This window comes from Pempheris klunzingeri, chromosome 3 (assembly GCF_042242105.1).
Source record: "Pempheris klunzingeri isolate RE-2024b chromosome 3, fPemKlu1.hap1, whole genome shotgun sequence".
In the NCBI taxonomy this organism is placed as follows: Eukaryota; Metazoa; Chordata; class Actinopteri; order Acropomatiformes; family Pempheridae; genus Pempheris; species Pempheris klunzingeri.
In genome coordinates this window covers 14,246,707-14,265,546 of record NC_092014.1, presented here as the reverse complement: position 1 = coordinate 14,265,546, position 18,840 = coordinate 14,246,707, and the positions used below count along the sequence as shown (strand labels likewise).

General features: G+C 42.1%; 3 protein-coding genes across 3 annotated transcripts in view; all 3 read left to right on the top strand.

The window, feature by feature from the left end:
• zcchc7 (zinc finger, CCHC domain containing 7) overlaps positions 1-6,311 on the top strand; it is a 50,906-nt gene extending 44,595 nt beyond the window's left edge. The window contains exons 8-10 of the mRNA XM_070828225.1: positions 2,609-2,704; positions 3,512-3,629; positions 3,957-6,311. Coding sequence (XP_070684326.1) covers positions 2,609-2,704; positions 3,512-3,629; positions 3,957-4,582 — 840 coding nt within the window. The 3' untranslated portion in view covers positions 4,583-6,311. The remainder of the gene's footprint in view (positions 1-2,608; positions 2,705-3,511; positions 3,630-3,956) is intronic.
• A 1,488-nt stretch (positions 6,312-7,799) lies between these two features.
• On the top strand, positions 7,800-17,793 carry pgm2 (phosphoglucomutase 2). The gene is made up of 13 exons (XM_070856574.1): positions 7,800-8,001; positions 9,263-9,430; positions 9,610-9,801; positions 10,602-10,685; positions 11,693-11,886; positions 12,132-12,321; positions 12,413-12,510; positions 13,018-13,198; positions 13,616-13,709; positions 14,870-14,999; positions 15,111-15,303; positions 15,764-15,897; positions 16,883-17,793. Exons 1-13 carry the CDS (start codon positions 7,927-7,929, stop codon positions 16,983-16,985), a joined length of 1,836 nt encoding a protein of 611 aa, XP_070712675.1. The 5' UTR covers positions 7,800-7,926; the 3' UTR covers positions 16,986-17,793.
• Positions 17,794-18,093: 300 nt separating this feature from the next.
• tbc1d1 (TBC1 (tre-2/USP6, BUB2, cdc16) domain family, member 1) overlaps positions 18,094-18,840 on the top strand; it is a 45,144-nt gene continuing 44,397 nt past the window's right edge. Inside the window, exon 1 of the mRNA XM_070856371.1 lies at positions 18,094-18,153. The gene's annotated coding sequence lies outside the window, so the exon portion shown is untranslated. The remainder of the gene's footprint in view (positions 18,154-18,840) is intronic.

The window sequence follows — 18,840 nt, the reverse complement described above, 5'->3', positions numbered from 1 at the left end:
CAGCGTTTCAGCTGAGAATAATCTGGCTGCCAAATGGAACATTACATACCAAACATTACATTTCTTTCCATGAATAGTCACTCCATCTCCAATCAGCCAAACCAATCAGCAGGTCATGCAGTTTGTTATGTTTCAAACCTCCTTAATGGTGTCAACAGCTTTTTAAATCGGGTGTTGTAAACATTAAGGGAGGGTGATGGATGACTTTGCCTGTTCCTCTTAGATTTAATCAGAAAGGGACTTCAGTGGACATTTAAAGTGTGACTTCATCCCAAAGTCTGTCCCCAACTCCACCCACTGCATAATTTTGAAGAATGCTAAAAAGTGGCCGGGGGGGAGCAGAGGGTGCGTGACTGTGTGAGGCAGGAGTTGCTCAGTGACGGTACCCTGGACACTGAGAGTGCACCTATAAAGCACCTGTGTGCCTCATGATTGTCTTTTGAATAAGAGGATTTTTCCCCTCCTGAGTCACAGGAAGTGGACATTAGCGTCGTGGAGGACTTTGGTCCTGAGCTGTATTAATTCACCATGTCAATTTGAGTTCTCAGGTTCTCTGCTCTCTCTCTTTTTCTGTCTTTCCAGATCTCTCTCTCTCTCTCTCTCTCTCCTTCTCTCCCCCTCTCCCTCTCTCCCTCCCTCTATAGCTAAAAATACTGTGTTGATGATGATGAATCTCTGAGTGGTCCAAGGTCTCAACAGGTCGGCTGTAGCGCAGGCCTTGGTAGGTTCGAGCTGATTTATAACAGTATATGGCACATTGAGCCATTTTCAACCTATGAAATGCAGATTTGTAAATATTTATTAAGAAATGTCAAGAGTAACACCAGCATTGATGTATTTCACCACAGCACAGTCATATCATTAGTTTATAGCTCAAAATACACATTTATGTGTGCCGTAACTCGTTAAGGAGAAATGGTTGCTGTGTCTTTCCAGTTTTAAACCAGAATCAATGAGGCGTAGGAACAGTTCATGTTGATGTAAGACCCAGACAAATACTACCATCACAATTCTGTGTGAACTGTTTGGATTTGTCAGGCTAGTTAGTTTTCCATCGTGATCACAAAATGTTACCTCTGGCTTTTACATAGAAATACAAATAACTACTATTAATTTGTTGCAGATTCAATACCCAAAGCAGATTTTAAATACTGCCTGTGTCATATTGACTTCCGCTGCACAGCCTGACTCTCTCGGATTCCTCTCCAAACCCCTGAGAAAGAAAGAGAAGAGACACCAAACTGATACGATCCCTCAGGCCCTCACCCTGTTAGCAATTTTGATGCCCCTGATAGGAAGCGATGGATGAAAACAGAGAGTGGGAATGAGGGAGGGATGAAGCTTCATCCAGTTAATTAATATTGTATGAGGCAGACAACTCCTCCTCCGCACATGCATACAGGCACACATTCACGGCAGGTTTTCAGACAACCATCTCAGGTTGAGGGGAGAATAGGAGGGCATTTCATTTCTTCTTCTTTTTTTCCCCTCTCTCATGCTTTCATTCATTCTGTCTATGTGCTGGATCAGAGTACGTGGAGATAACACAAGCCCAAGGTCAGGGCAGGAGAGACAGAGGGAGACCTACAGCCAATTTACATGAAAGATGAATGGGAAGAGGGGCAGGAAGGGTGGAGGTCGGGGGGCTCGAGACGGGGACTGTGATCTCCTTAGGGTGCGTGTGTGTGTGTGTGTGTGTGTGTGTGTGTGTGTGTGTGTGTGTGTGCTTGCAAGAGGTCTGTGATCTCCTGGCCTTTGTGATGGAGATGGGCCCGGCCGGCCTGACCCGATAATGACGCGACGCTCTAATAGCATTCATCCTTTCTGCTGCAAAACTACTCAAGCGGAAAAGAGGGAGAGAGGGAGAGGGTCGGGGGGCGTGATGTGGGGATGGACGGGTGTGTACGGTGGAGAGAGGGAAGGGAGAGGAGAAGAAAAGGAGGAGAGGTTAGCTAAGCTATGCTTAAATAACGTGGGGCACAAATTATTTGTAATCTCGGAATCAGGGTTGAGAGAGGAAGGAGGGGGCACCTTAGATGAGTGTGAAGTTGTGTGTGTGTGTTTTAGAGAATGGTATTAGGTGTGTGTGTGTGTGTGTGTGTGTGTGCAACATTAGCAATAAATGCACCGTGCCTGTGTCTCCTCTCTCTCTCTTTATCAGCGTATATTTGCTGTGGGCGCTGGAGCATGGAAGGCTTTCAGAACACTGGCCCATAGGGGACGGGACCCTGTGTCCAACACACACACACACACACACACACACACACACACACACACACACACACACACACACACACACACACACACACACACACACACATCGACACACCGACACACCGACACACCAACGGTTACTTATCATACAGGGTCATTACAGGCCTCTAACTGTAGCCCTGGTAATCACTGGTTTATATCGGCACCCATATTCACCGTACAACACACAGCAGCTCGTTTCAATAGAGAGCAAGGGAATGATGGCAGAGCAGAGGGAGATGGAAGGTTAAACCACCATGTTTTTATAGGGAGAATATTATTTTGTTGTGGTTTAAAACCATTGTTTTTTTTTTATTATTAATAAGCTCCTTTAATTTTCTCTGTCTGTGCTTAGACAAAGTCAGGTGTTCCTGTACGGCAGTGTGGAGAAGAGCAGGGTCGAACCCCCTCCTACTGCTACAACTGCTCCAGTAAAGGACACTTCGGCCATGTGAGTAGCTCATTCTGTCTGGTTCTCCTTCACCTGCCTTTCATGTTACATGTGTAGGTATTTATACAGCAATGGATGATGCGTCTCAGCTTCCTCCCATTATACAAAAGTGAAGCCAAGATATCCCCACATACACATGCTGGCGTCATTTGGAGCCAGAGTCTGCGCAGTAGTGATCGGAGCCAGAGCCTTCGTGTCGCTGTCCCGCCCATACAGTTGCTCCGTCGTGGGTTAGGTTTAGCTGTCAATCATGACTTCACACCCGCTTTTTATGGCATCAACGTACATCAGCGTTATAAGAACTACCTTAAATGACAGGGAAAAAATTATTTGACCTGTACATTGATTTTTAATTCAGCCCATATCAACTAACATGGACGGGACAGGCTTTATGACTTATAGCGCAGCCAGCCACCAGGAGCCGAGCGAGATGTTTTGGCTTCACTTGTGAGCAGCTGTCATGTCGTCCATCTTTATATACAGTCTATGGTATTTACGCTTTAACTTGCTTTTTCTGGTCTTTTGGCCACAATAAAGCCCAGAATGGTAATGATCAAGGCATTGAACATGTGGAAATGTTTATTTACTGGTGCACCACAAATCAAAGGTAGTTGTAGTCTTGCACCAGATTTCTCAGGATTGTCCATATTTTAGCCAACAATGTTTTTCCCGGATCCAGTTTCATCTGTGACGTGTTAACTCTGTTTCTGCTGTGTCGTTTGAGTTTCTGTCCACTTTTGTTTAAATGATGTCCCACATCATTTCTTTTTTTTTTGTGTTTTTCTGTGTTTTCTGTGTTTTCCTCAGACATGTAAACGGCAGAGGATGTTCAATGGGACATATCCCAGCACCCCTTTCATCAACCACTACGACTCAATGGAAGACATCAAGCGTAGACAGAGAAGACTAAAATGGAAGGTTAAAGGTAAGTATCGCACAGAAACAAGCAGACACAAACATCTGCTCTTCTTTATTATGACTGTTCTGCAGTCATAACTTCTTTCTAAGCTTTGGCCTTGTAGCACGGTGCAGTGTTTTTTTAGGTGCAGTTGTGGAAGAAGTGTTTTCTTAAGTAAAATTAGCAATACATTACTGATCGTACTCCATTACAAGTAAAACTACTGCATTCAAAAATAACCTGACTTTGCCTCTTGATGCTCGCTGTGCTGTTGCAGCATCCCTGAATGAGGGGGAGGGGGGGAGGGGGGAATCAAATTAGTCATTAAAGCGTTTTTGTTCCTGTTTTCCGCAGAACTGATGGAAAACGGCTATTTGCCTGCCGGTTCTCAGACCCCAGTGACTCCAGGCCCGCCAAAGAAGAAACAGAAAATCAGCTCTCACAAAAACAACCACCAGCCCAACCATGCTCCTCGCCAGAGCCCTAACAACCACAAGCCCAATCCAAGTCACATCTTTTTCAATGACAACCACGACTTTACGGCACCCACAAGGAATAAGTACAGCAAGTACAAACAACAGGAAAGCACAGGCAATGTGAAACCATGGAAACCTAAGAGACCAGTACCCACCTCGAGAGACCCACAGAATAAGCTAAATTTCGATGAAGCAGATGACTTTCCCCGAGGTGGAGCTAAAGGAGAGAACACAGAGATGAGGAGGATGAAGAAGAAGAAGAAGAAGAAAACAACAAGTCAGGTTCCTCCAGTGCCATCAGACAGTCATAGAGACAGTAGACCAGACCGTCTCTGGGCTGTAAGCAGAGAGACGCAGGGGTCAGAGTCAAAGCGAGAGAAAAGAGAGATGAAGCGGATGAAGAGAAGTAAAGCCCGCAGGATTGCTGACAAAAAACTTGCTGCACAGATGTACTCAACGGATGAGAACCTGTTCATCATCAAACAGCGGAAGCACCACAGATAGCATCAGTTTGTGTGAGGTGTGGGTGTCAGGGCTGTGATGACCAGTTCTTACAGTATGTTTTCATGACATTTAGGGGCGTCGTGTTGACTCAGGTCTCACTGCAAAACAGTTGAAGTCACCAGTGCTGCTTCAGGGGGTTCACTGGCCTTTTTTTTATGGAAGATGCTTTGACTCATCACAGAAGGAAAAGCGCAGGTGTAAATTATAAAAAATGAATGTATCTGCTTCACTTTCAGGGTCCTGGTATTGTCCATGCTGACTCTCACATGGCGTACTGGGGTCACTTGATTAGAACATTTGAGCATTTGTTAAAAAATGGCCTAATAGTGTTTCAAGTCTGCCTTAAATCAACAGTCAGGAGGTTTTTCTTGCTTTAATCTTTCCTCGTATTCATTGTGGCCATGGAGGTCTTGTGCAAAAATACATTCAAAATTTCATTTATTTATTTGAGGTTTTAGTTCAATCAAAGTGTATATCTTGCAAAGATACTGTTCAAGTTAAATATAAAATCCCCTCTTTTTATCGTTCCATCTATCCTTCCATTGCAGGTCAACATAGAAACAAAAGGAGGGAATTTTGCACAAAAATGACTAACTTTGGATTGTCCAACATGAACAGGAGGAATGATGACAGCAAGTGAAATCTTTTTTAATGTTCACATGAACTCCTGACTTTTGCTTTATGACTTTAAAAAAATGTGGACCCGTACTTTAATGTTAATACTTCCACCTGTAATTTCACTTCTATGACAAGTCAAAACTGGAAAAAGGTTTATCTTGTTTGATACTGTAGTCTGGGCCGCTCCCTCACAGGTTCATCTTGTGCTCAGTGTGAGTTTGAATCTGGGCTACAATGATTCCTACAGTCCCAAACGGTGGCATCAGTTTATGACATTCTCACATCAAGTTACCATTAATATACGTGAAGATGGACAATGTAGCACTAGAACTAGAAGTTAAGAGTTGATACTGTCAGTTCAGTAGTTATTTAAGATAACAGGGCATTTTGACAGTTCTGAGCATCCTAAATAATCCGACAGGATGACTTTTATTACTAACGGCCATAAAGAAAGGCTGAATAATATAACTGCATCAACCTACAAATGGTTTCGGTAGATTGTTTAATAAGTAATGGTTAAAATAGGTGGGTTAATACCATTGTCTATCATATTCTTTCATTTCTGCACATCGCAAAATTTGAATTGAGACAGCCTCTGCTGTTTGAAGTACGATAAGATCATCTCCCAGTGCCTCTGCTCTCAACACACTGTTAAAATTGTTTCTGCTGTTTGCAGGTGGAACCAAAGGACGGTGAATTTTTTTGAAAATACACTCTGAAGTGGTCCTTTTCCATTTAGAACTGAAGGATGCCTTTCGTTCTATAACTCAGTGAAAATGTAATGATTTGTAAATTATCTAAATACATGAACATACTGTAAATACCTCTGTTAGACAGATCATCACCTCACCGGTTCTTTTGTGATCTGGATCGAGTGCAGCACTGACAGTATTAACGTTTGACCATCAACTATTTGAATTCAGGTGTACATGGTTTTATTTATTATGATCATAACATGATGAAACCTTAAAAACATAACATGGAAGAGTATGAGACAGTTCCTTGATAGTAAGAATACTGTTGATGTGAAGGGGACAAATAAATCTTAAACCTGCTGTCTGACTTATTAAGTCTCTTTCGCATCAGTTGTGTGCTCCATCTAACACCTGTTCACGCTGCTTCATTCATTAACCATAATCATTCATGTAATTTAAGTAGATGACACATTAAAATCATGTGGTTCCACTACCTCATTGTCATTTTTCGAACCACAGAGAGAAAACATTATGTTGGTAAGGTACGGAAATATTGGTCTTTTTATATATAAGTTTATGTCATTAGTCAGCTCCAGAAAGATTTTAAAGTATTATTACGTCAATAATAATCGCTGTTTTTCATTTTTAACTGAAACTGAGAGGAAAAAAGTGATGCTCCCACACATGAGCCATCCTATTGATATAAATAACCACACAGATGTGTTAACTGAAAGAAACTGTACCAAAGAGGAACATGTTGTGAAGTTCAGTGCTGACACCATGATTAGAGGCTACCTTCAATGTAACATTACCTGCAGGCTGAATACTGTGAGAGAATGTTCCTTCTTTACGCTGAAGGTAATGTGACCGTTCACAGTTGTGAACCTAAAAAAAAGGTTACGCCATGTTTCTTTTGGACCCCAGTTCAGCTCACCGGTCTGCTTGGTGCAGCGTTTCAGATAAGGTTGGAGCTGCGTCACAGGATTCTGTTCTGATAAGTATCTCCTCTTGTGTGTGATTGTGACCTGGGTCGAACACACATGCTGAGTTAGGCAACCATAGTTGTTTGTTGTTCAGAAACCAATATCCAATATGATCTAAACACACATATAGCTGCGTGGGGAATGACTTTAAAGGTTATAAGAGTCTTCCCAGGAAGTAACATTCAGAAATGATGGTGGCAGGGTATGTGTTCACTTGTGCTGTCGTTTTGTCAGTCTCCTCGACTGAGCTTCAATAAATGCATATTGAACTGAATGAATATTTCTTAAGAATGCTGAATATGCATTGAAAGTAAAAACACAACTTAATACATATTACATTAATACCGCTCTCCACTACCTAAAATCTTCATTGTTTAAGCAATAGTGAAACTCAGATGTTTCACTCAAATGAAGTACTCAAGTAAAGATATACTATTACCAGTATAGTACTTAACATTTAATAAGAAAAGCTACTTGAACAGTGCAGTCAGTTTCCCAGTTATATTATTATTATATATCCTATTAATGGATTATTAACACTTTAATGTGCACCACATTAAAGTTGTATCCACTTCCTTAAGTCTGCAGTAATGTTTTCAGCCCGTTTCTGACTCTGAACATGTTTAAGTCCTGGCAGGTGGGCACCAATAAGCAGCATAAATTGAACATAATAAAGATCAGTAAGTAGCACCCCAAAATTAGGTGCTGTTGTAAGTACAGTACCAGATTAAATATACTTAGTTACTTGCGACCAGTGCAAGATAATAATAAAAGATTTCCACTTTGCCAGTTGCACTTTCTACTCCCACAGTCATGAAGCCCTCACGCACAGTAATTACCACATTTCTGCAACCCTTTAAGGCAACAGATGGTGACGCCATGACGCATGACACATTACGTAGCCCCGCCCCTCGTAGTTGTCAGTGAAGTGGTCTCATCTGTAGCTGAATCCAACTATCTACGGAGGGAAGGTGTCCAGGCAGAGCACATTCACCCCGAATGACCATCAGTGAGCTGGACAGAGTCTCGATTCGGCCAAAGAAGGGAAATGGAAAACAGTTTGTCCACCACCGGTGACACCAGGCTGGACCAGGCTGTCAGTCAGTGGCTGCAGTACGACAAGGTAAGCTGGCAGCTAGCTAGCTAAGTTAGCTTAAAGTGCGGTGGTTGTCCTGGACTGTAACATTAGTGATTAATACATGAAATGACACCTGGTGTCACACAAGTGATCCATAAAACACCTTACTGTCACTGCAAATGACTCTTATGCGGCACTTATATGCTGTGTGAGCAAACTAACTGGTCTTCCGTTGTTAGCTGTCGCTCATTTAAACTTTATTTTTGCGCTGTGATGCTGCTTTATTTATTTATCACAGGTCTTCTGATTCTGATAAAGACCATCTAATCATCTGGGAATATAGAGGCAGTGTTCAATTGGTCGTCTCTCCCAATTAAAAAACTAATGTCAGTTCATTTCTAGTTTATCCTACAAAGTTTAAATGCAAAATGTGAAATTAATCTACAGGCAAGTGAACAATTCAGCATAGAATGAGGCTCCAATAATACATTAATAAAGAATGATTATTTAGTTGGGTTAAAATGGAGCAACTCAACTAAGAGAAGTTACCCTTTTTCTTCCAAAGAAATTATTGGAGCTGTAAAATAAAGCATTATCCTCTCCAGTATAGGTTTATACAGTTAACCCTGGAGAAAAGTCTTAGTATATTTTGTTTTAAACAAAACATTGTGCAACTATAAAAGCTGTCCTCCTGCAAAGGGCAATACTGATTTTCTGACCTTTCTTTCACACATAAAAAAAGGCTCAGGTCACACAATGTTAAAAGAGCACAGACACAGACGTGTAATCAGAATAACATGCATCTGACCATCTGACCAACACAAACGGAGTCATTCATGGCCTTAAAGAGACGTGGGATGCCACTAATCAGGTCACGCTGGAATAGGGGCCCCTGTTCATTAGTGTTAAGATAATTGTGTTAGAGCCGCTCACTCAGTGGCCCATTTGAATCGGAAGCATCATATGGACCCATGTGCTGTGTTAATGGTTGCTATTTGTAACCAGACTTATTCTTTAGGGAAGTTTTTAATGTATGTGCTGTAGAAAATGGACACATTATTCGCAGCAAAGTGCACTGCAGTAAGTGCAGTTTTTACTTTTTTCAGACCGATGAGTGAAATCGTCAGTTGCAGTTAATTTTTAGAGCACTTGCAGCTTAAGGGACAAAAAACAAACCAATTGGCAAAGCACTTAGAACCACTGGGAAGTAGCATACAAGTTAGACAAGTTAGAAATGATACTGAGTCTTTAATAAATGTAGATAATCAATTGGGATTCATTCCTGTGGGCATTTTCTCTTCCCCAGAACCCCAAGACAGCATCAATGGTGCAGGACCTGGTGAAAGAAGGAGCAGTGGAGGCTCTGAAGAAATGCTTCTCCTCCAGGATGGAGTTTGGTACAGCAGGTCTGAGAGCAGCCATGGGCCCCGGCATATCCTGTATGAATGACCTCACGATCATCCAGACCACACAGGTTGGTTAATAGATAAACTACGATGGCACATTGAGCATCAAGTGACATGCAGAGCCAGACACCCATTATTGTAAGATCTCGGTGCAGCTGCTTTTCTCACTGACTTCCTGTTGCTCCACCGCATGTTACACACTTCCTCTTTGAGTGACTTATTTTCCCAAATCTTTACCCCCTGACAGGGTTTCTGTCGCTACCTGGAGGAGAGTTTTGGGGACCTTAAGGAGCGAGGGGTGGTGATCGGTTACGACGCCCGGGCCCACCCTCCCAGTGGGGGCAGCAGTAAGCGCTTCTCCAGCCTGGCTGCAGCTGTATTTATCAGCCATGGGGTCCCTGTCCACCTCTTCTCTGACATCACTCCTACACCCTTTGTGGTAACCAATTAAATTGTAGTTTCCTCATTTAGGGTTTTTTGACATTACAGATGATGTAATACCTTATTGTATCATTTTGCTGATTACTATTACATTTTAAACATGTTTGATATCATATTTTTGGGATGAATTTGTGATAGATAAGTCAAAACAGTGCCTGGTGTTGGTTTCCTAGTGGAGCAGGTGACACTATGTCAGGATCTACAGGGCAAATTCCATTCAAAAAGCACACTTCCCAGTTTGTATACTGCTGGTTGCATAACACACATATGCTTCACTGGGTTTTACTGGGTTTGAAACCTGAGAAAGGGACACAATTCACACAACTTTATATATTTACTCCACATGCATATGGAGTTGAGCATGACGTCAAGATTACTGTTGTCCTCTGGCATCAGTCTCACTTTATGTTACTCACTGTGTTTGTTATCGTGGAAACACTAAAGAAGACCCTTCATTTGGGTCTTTTTTCACTAACAAGTAAAAAGTTACTGTTTTTAAAACAGTTGAACAATTTGCACTTGGATTTTATGTCCTAGTTCATGTCCTGCTGCAAGAATACATTAATTAAATCAGTAAACAGTATTTTCTCGTTTGGAAGTAGTACTCAGGTTTGTGGGTTGCATAGCAAGTGTTATGTTTCCACTAATAGGAGGAAAATTGAGAACAATAAACATGAGTTGCTCAAATTAATTAACACTGGGTCATCTAAGTGCATAAACAATAGATATTTTTCAAAAGTGCCAAAAAGTTGTTTTTTTCTCACATTGTGTGACTTATTTCTCTCCTGCTCCCTGCAGCCTTTCACAGTTTCCCACCTTGGTCTGTGTGCTGGTATCATGGTGACTGCCTCTCACAACCCCAAACAGGACAATGGCTACAAGGTAACACCTTTCACTTACGTACTTACTTAAGTATTTTGTTTGTTTGTTACCAGCTGCAACTGTTTGCCTGTTATTGTCTTCACCCTGTAAGTCTGTATATGTGGACATATATTGTCAATGTTAAAACATCTCAACTGTGCAAGATGCAATCATGAAACTTCACTGGTATCTAGCTGAGATCACAATGAAGGTCACATTCGGAGATGAGTGTGGTCTTACCAAAAGCACTGGAGGTAGGGGAGTAGGACGTAGTGAAGGGGTTATTTGACCCCACTTTACTCCCCTGGCCTACATTCGTTTTAAGTTCCATTCCACCGTCTACTGATTCAGCACAATTAAGATATCATTCAACTTTTATTATGAAAACTAACAACAGCAACTAGCATAATACATCTTACATAGTCTCCACATACTGACAGTATTTTGTGAAAATATCCCTTAATAAAGACCATTATATTCTTAATAAAATAAAAAACGTTATTTAAGGAGAGGGTGCATTAAACCTGTCCCTGTCCATGTGAGGAGAGTTGGGCACTTTGAACAAGTGTGACAGAGTTCACCTGTTTCGCCAAACTCACACAATTTTATTGCACCCTACACACAGGGCGTGGCAGCTGCTGTGATCTCATCGCATGATAGTCACTAGTTTGTTTGCTATTTAATGAGCTCTGAGGTGTCGGCTTCACATTTGAAAATTTTAATTATCAGTGCTGTACACCCTGATGAAAAATTGCCATTTCCAACCAAAAATACCAAACACTCTGGTTCTGGCTTCTCAAATGTGTGTCTCTATATATGTCCTATATAGCGAAAGTTTGGTTTTGGTCTACAAATCTGACAAAAGCAATTTGAATATGTCATAATCAACTCCAGGAAGATGTGATGGGCAGTGAATTAAAAAATAATCAATATATTAACAGATCTTGAAAATAATAGTTAGTTACAGCCCTGATTCAATGTCTTTTCTGCTGTCACATCGGTCCTCTTCTGCTTTGTCTGTGTCTCAGGTGTACTGGGAGAACGGAGCCCAGATTGTGTCCCCTCATGACAAAGGTATCTCCAAGGCCATAGAAGAGAACCTGGAGCCCTGGCCTGAGTCCTGGAACACAGAGGAGGCCCTGAAGAGCCCCTTGCTCAAAGATCCCTACCAGGACATCAACACACAATACTTCAAAGCCATCCAGAAACACTGTCATCACAGGTGCTCCAGAGATAACTTCCTGTCGAGCAGCAAATGCCACTTAAAACACAGTTGGGCAGAGAAAGAAATTACATAGAACTGGATAAACTGTGTTGTTTAACTGATGAAGATGTGTTTCACTGCTGATTCTAATCAATACGTGTTGCTGTTTTACAATTTTAATTCAGGCATGAGATGCCTCTGTAGGCCTTCCATGGAAACACAAAGGAAAAAAACTGTTTTGATGCTAGCTTCTGTCTTCACAGGGACATGAACAAGAGTTCAGAGGTGAAAATTGTGCATACGTCTGTGCACGGCGTTGGCCATGCGTTTGTCCAGTCAGCTTTCAAGGCCTTTGACCTTCACCCTCCATACGCTGTCGAGGAACAGAAAGATCCAGACCCTGAATTTCCCACCGTCAAATATCCCAATCCTGAGGAGGGAGAGGGAGTCCTGGTATGTTCTGAACGTTCACATCGCATGCAGTCATACATGAAGGGTCCGTTTAGTTTCGAAGGTGTAATATATGTTTGTGGGTCTTTTGCAGACGTTGTCGTTTGCATTGGCAGAGAGGGAGGGGGCCACTGTTGTGTTGGCAAACGACCCTGATGCTGATCGACTGGCCATTGCTGAGAAGCAGAAGAGGTCTGCGTTTGTGTGTATATAATAATTGTGTTTTTAATATTGCATTTATCATACAGTGCTAAATCCGTCCTTTAATACAACAATGATGAGTTGAAAATTAGCCAGAGGTAATGTGCCTCGTCACATTTTTCTTCGCATTTGAAGCCTTCTCCACACTGCTAAAAATGTACGGTAATTCAAATGAAAGAAGTAGAGAATTTTGTTTAGGTTTTGACAGAGACAGCCACATTTTTTCAAAAGTTCAAAAATATCAAATTAATCCTTTAAAATCCATCATGTGTAACTGTTGTGTAATTGTAGATTGTGAACTCCTCTCGTTGTTAAAAGCCTCAAATATCCAGAACCAGTGCAGAAGATGTGATGCTGGTGTTCTCAAAGTTACAGCCTTGATTAGAGCACAACATTATTACTCTGACAGTGGAGATGCTTTGAACCGGCTGGGTTGTTTATCCTGCCTGCACTTCCATAAAATCTCTCTCTCTCTCTCTCTCTCTCTCTCTGTGTCAGTGGACAGTGGCGAGTGTTCAGTGGTAATGAGTTGGGAGCATTGCTCGGCTGGTGGATGTTCCGCTGCTGGAAAGAGCAAAACCCTGACGCTGCTGCTGTGAAAAACCTCTACATGCTGTCAAGCACCGTCTCATCCAAGATACTGCGCGCCATCGCTCTCAAGGAGGGCTTCCACTTCGAGGTAACACAGTCAAGTTCAAAATTGGTTACTTATGGGAAACTTGGGAGCAGCAAGGTATAAAACACGAGGCACAGTGTTGTTTTTTTCTCCATTTTTACTTTACCGATTTCCAGCAAAAACATCCTTTAATTTCTTTTTTTTTTTTTTTTATTCTCTCCTGGATTTTATGTCCTTGGGCATCCCAAGGTTGTAGTGTTTCAGCTACAAGAGGACAGTTCCCAGTGTATCAGCTTCTCTTGAAATTAAGACTCATAAAATGCTTTCAGTAATATAAGAGAGAAATGGAGAGAAAATGTGGCTATTAACGATACAGTTGAATGCACTCTATAATAGTTAGGCTCCACCATTGCAAATGTTGCTGCAGTTAATGTGAAATCAAACCACACGTCACAGTTACTGTCACCACTGTTTGAACAGGAAACGCTAACAGGATTCAAGTGGATGGGAAACAGAGCCAGAGAGCTTTTGGACCACGGCAAGACTGTCCTGTTTGCCTTTGAGGAGGCCATAGGTACACACACACACACACACACACACACACACACACACACACATACACACACATATGTATACACACGCACAAATTAATGTTGATGATGACATAATCACGGGAAAGCGGCCCTAATTAATTCCCTGTGGTATCACATTATTTGCGTATGTTCACATGATGATCTTCATGATGTTGTGAGTTAATTGACGTGGCTAAAAGTATTCATCTGCTGCAAATTTATCTGGGCTCATTTGAAGGCCAAGGACAACTCACTATTTGAGTGTTAATGAGATCTCTCTTGCCTGTTGACAAGATCTAAATTTGAGTGAGGGCCATTGAGAAACTGAAGAAGGCATGGACATAGATTCTTGCCTCCTAGAGCTACACACAAGAGCTCCATGTATATGCCAATGTGAAAATTCATTGTCTCAGATTTATGTCTTGTCATTAAATAAGAGGAAAATCTTAGCAGTAAAATATATAATTTTTAAAAAAACAATAAAACATTTTGTTATTGAAGCACCTTCACTTTTTCTTAAATAAAAATATGGAGAATGGAAATCTGTATTAAAATCTCTGCCAGCAAAACACGCTTTGCCACTGTATTTTCAAACAGCAGTACTAGCTGTAGAAAAGAGATGATGTATAGAGAGAATCATTCAAGGAGTCACTGATCCTCTTATAGTATAATGAGTGGGCCTTAAACAACTTTACTGTTCCGGCCACTCTTTTTTCCAGAGTCAAAAGGCAGCTCTCTTCAGAAGCTTCCTTTGTGGCCTCCTTCAGCAGCCTCATGTCTACTGAAGAGTATTCACACTGTTGTTCTAACCATGTTGTCCAGTCTTGGTTACTTGCTAAATGAATACATAAATTAGTTAAATTAGAAAAATGTTATGTTAAGTACAATTTTTTGAGCCGTGCCTGTTGTCAAACAGTAAGGTCAGTTGGGGTTACACACACACACACACACACACACACACACACACACACACGTATAACATCACATGGGTTAGAGCAATCCTATATAACATGATTATTATGCTGTAATTGGAATTGCATGCCTTTTGCACGCAGTGTTAGTAAAAGAAGTTAAGTGACGACAGCAGCTGGAAGTTAATGCATACCAGGATGAACTGAAAGTGTGTGTGTGTGTGTGTGTGTGTGTGTGTGTGTGTTTGCAGGGTACATGTGTTGTCCCTCTGTATTGGACAAGGATGGAGTGAGTGCGGCAGCCATCGCAGGAGAGATGATTTCCTATCTGGCCACAAAAAAATCAAGCCTTTCTCAACAACTCACTACCATCTATGAAGAGTAAGACAAACATGTATAGATTATACTCATCTGACTTTGATTTCTTTTACAAAGATACATAAATCGAAGCTGCAGACTGTAACTCTGTGCCTCTCTGCTTCCCATTGTCAGGTATGGCTACCACATCAGTAAGAACTCCTATTTCATCTGCCATGACCAGGATGTGATCCGCAGCTTGTTCAAACGCCTACGCAACTACGGTGGCCAGAAGGACTCATATTCCACTGAATGTGGTCGCTTCTGCATCTCTGCTGTACGAGACTTGACCACTGGCTACGACAGCAACCAGCCCGGTAACAAGGCTGTAAGTGCACATGTGGACACACGTACGGCTCATCTATTCAGAGCAGGACAAACCTCTGGCATTGGTTACAGTTTTGTTTGGTTAAGTTTTTATGTGACAGATATCTGTTTTAGGCTTTAACTCTGAAAATAAGATAGTGAGAGGCTTGATATTAAGTTGAGGTGGTTCAGGCATCTGGTGAGGACGCCTCCTGGGTGCCTCTCTTTGGAGGTTTACTGGGCACGTCCCACTGGCAGGAGACCCCGGGGCAGACCCAGAAGTCGCTTGAGGGATTACATATCTCATCCGTCCCGGGAACGCCTTGGGATCCCCCAGAAGGAGCTGGAAAGTTTGCTATCCATTTCGCCACACCAACTTAAAAGATGATGACATGTTAATGTTTGTTCACAACTTGTGAACAGAAGTTCCTTTTAAATCTTTTTCCACTTATCCACTATCACTCCCTCCTGTTGTGTCGCAGGTTCTTCCCACCTCCAGTTCCAGTCAGATGATCACATTTACCTTCTCCAACGGGGGTGTGGCCACCATGAGGACCAGTGGCACTGAGCCAAAAATCAAATACTACACTGAACTCTGTTCTGCTCCTGGTAACAGGTGGGTCGTCATAAAGACCAGGCCAGCAAGTGACAAATGTCTTCTTGGCTACTAAAGCCTGAAAAAATGACTTGACAGATAAACAGATTATCTGAATATTTTCCAGTATTCTAGTTCTTTTCGCTCTAAATGTCTCAACTACAGTGGCCCTGAGAGCTCAAAACACTGCAACATAAGAAAACACAGGCAAATAGATAAAGGACAAGCAAATTAAGAAAACATCTTCATTAATCTGGCAACACATGCACAGCATTTGGAAAATGAGCTTCAAATACAGAATTGTCCTGCGAATACAGAAAACTACAACTGAAGTGTTTCCTCAGGACTCTAAATTGTGATTAAAATGCCTCTGACACACTTGTTGCAGCGGTTTGTGACTCATGAACTTACTGAAGTTGGGTCCATGTATCATCATGTTTATGGTTAGGTTGTGGATTTCTTACTTCTGCTGCTGCTTTACTCTACGCATTCGTGGAAAGTGTCTGCTGCATGCAACTCAGAGGAGCTTGCAGAGCGTAAAAACATAATTCTGTATGATTATTATGCAGTCTTTCAACACTGGTGAACTCAGGAGTAAATGTTATTATCTTTCATAAACACTACATCTCTCCAGAAATATAAATCAAGCTCTGCAAGGTCCTGCAGGGTGTGTGCAGTGGTCACTTTCCTCACGTACGCAGAGTAAAGCAGCAGCAGAAGTCGGTCAACAACTTAAACATTAATGGATAACACACTGACCTCATTTCAGGTCACAAACCGAGGTGTGTCAATCACGTTTTAGTGTCCTCTGGAAACACTTTGCTGTGGATCTCTGAATTTGCTGTGGATCTCTGTGTTTGCAATGCATTTTCTGAATTTGCGCGTGCGGGCGTGCATGTGTTGAGCTCTCAGTGCCACCACACTTCATTGTACAGTGTTACCTCAGCACAGATACTTGACTTTGTGACTTCCTGTTTTCCTCTCTGACTTTCTGGGTCTCTGACAGTGATGTGGCGCAGCTGAAGAAGGAGCTGGATGACCTGGTTGATGCCATTGTTGAAAACTTCTTCGAGCCAGAGAGGAATAAGCTGCAGCCAAAGCCGGAGTAGCACCTTTATAGACATACAATCACATACAGGGGCAGTTGTGACTAATATGTCTGACCAGCTTTCACATAATGTCTTAATTACTGCAGAGGGGAGTCCTGATTTAATCATTAAGCATTCAGCTTCATTTTGATTTACAGCTCATGTAAAGACAGTTTAACCACCTCGTTTCTGAACCACACTGTTTCTAACTGATAAACTCTGTCTTTATCTTATTAATCTGCTGGGTCTTTTGCACCATCTGACCTCCACCCATTTGTTTTTGGTGTGAAGTTAACGGTCCAGAGCCAGATTTACATCCTGCAGTCATAATGCATCACGGCTACATTCAGTTCACCGCAGTGCTGGAGATTTTAAACCACAGCTGTAAATTAGTTACAACTCTACAGCCACAATCACTGCTGCTGTCTGACTGCGGTGATATTCACAATTATGCATTCCACAGCACTTCTGGCTGCTAATCTGAAGAGTTGCAGATGAGTGTTAATGAGAACTGCTGGACCTGATGTTGTAACTTTGAATGTGTGCTTGCTGTCTTAGTTAGATAATAAGGTGTGACATTGAAAGTGACAGATGAATAGATTTTAAAGCTTTAATTAACTGTCATTGCAGTGTTGCGAGTTTGAAAAGTGACCAAGCCTAAAAGCTTAGAGCGCCACCAAGTGGAGATATTGTGAATTCATATTTCAAATGCACCCACTATTAAAATGAATCGTTGTTAACAATCAAAGGGACTCTTGACATCACAAAGTTGAATTACTTTAACCCACCAGTATTTAAGTGCTTACCATTCCTCATGTTCCTCATATTTCAAAATACTGTTCCGAAAATACAATTTTACTCAATAAAAACGGTTTCTAACAGTGCGTGTGGACGCAAATGACAAAGCGCGCGCAGACACACACACACACACACACACACACACACACACACACACACTCTGCGTGCCGTCCCTGCATCCTCCGGCAGCGCACGCATGCAGCATGCACTTGTCATGCTCCCTGTGAGTGTACAGAGGAGGGAGAGAGAGCCTGTCCTGTCTTCTATATTTAACTTAAACTAGGGAACAGCCAGAGCTGCGCGCGTGTGTACATGTGTGGTCGCTCTGAAATCCACCACGACCTCCTTTAGGATCCACGCTGCACTCATCGAACAAGACAGCAGCGACCAGGTAAGCAGGCTGGACCGGCCTGGCGACCAGAGCAGATAATGTCAAAATGATCCCAATAGCTGCTGTTTATTTTGGGGACAGAATACATTAATGCTGCGCGCTTTGGAGTCTGCGTAACCTCTTGCGTATAAACGACTTGTCCCGTGCGTAAAGTGTCAATAACGGGTGAGGAAAGGGCGTGTGGGGCTGCGCTCCTCGGAAATAAAATCTCATTCTAACTTCCGCTGCTGTTCTGGTGCGGCAGACCGACCTATATTACATGCTGCACTGTCCCATCTGGTCAAAACTGAGGATTCATTCATATTGCGAGGTCAAATACGAGGTACGTAAACAGCCGATTCAGCTTTACTTCTCTGTAACTTGACGTGGACGTTTTGATTTCATAGGTGGTGTCTGTTTATCATCATAAACATTTTCATCATGTCCATCAGTGTTGTTGTTTGTACCTTTTTCCGCTGATTTCACATACAAAATCTACCACACCTGCCTCTCAGTGGTCACAGTGATTATGATAGAGAGAGAATTGTAAATATAATGTCGTTTTTTGTGCGTTGATTATGTAGAGCAGGGGAGGTCAGCCCCCCCCCCTCTCTGGCACAAACTATTGGCCAAATATGATCCTCATAAGTGTTTGTGTCCTTGAGACTGTAAAAGTCTAGGTCAGTAGTCAGGCCATGTGTTTCTGGT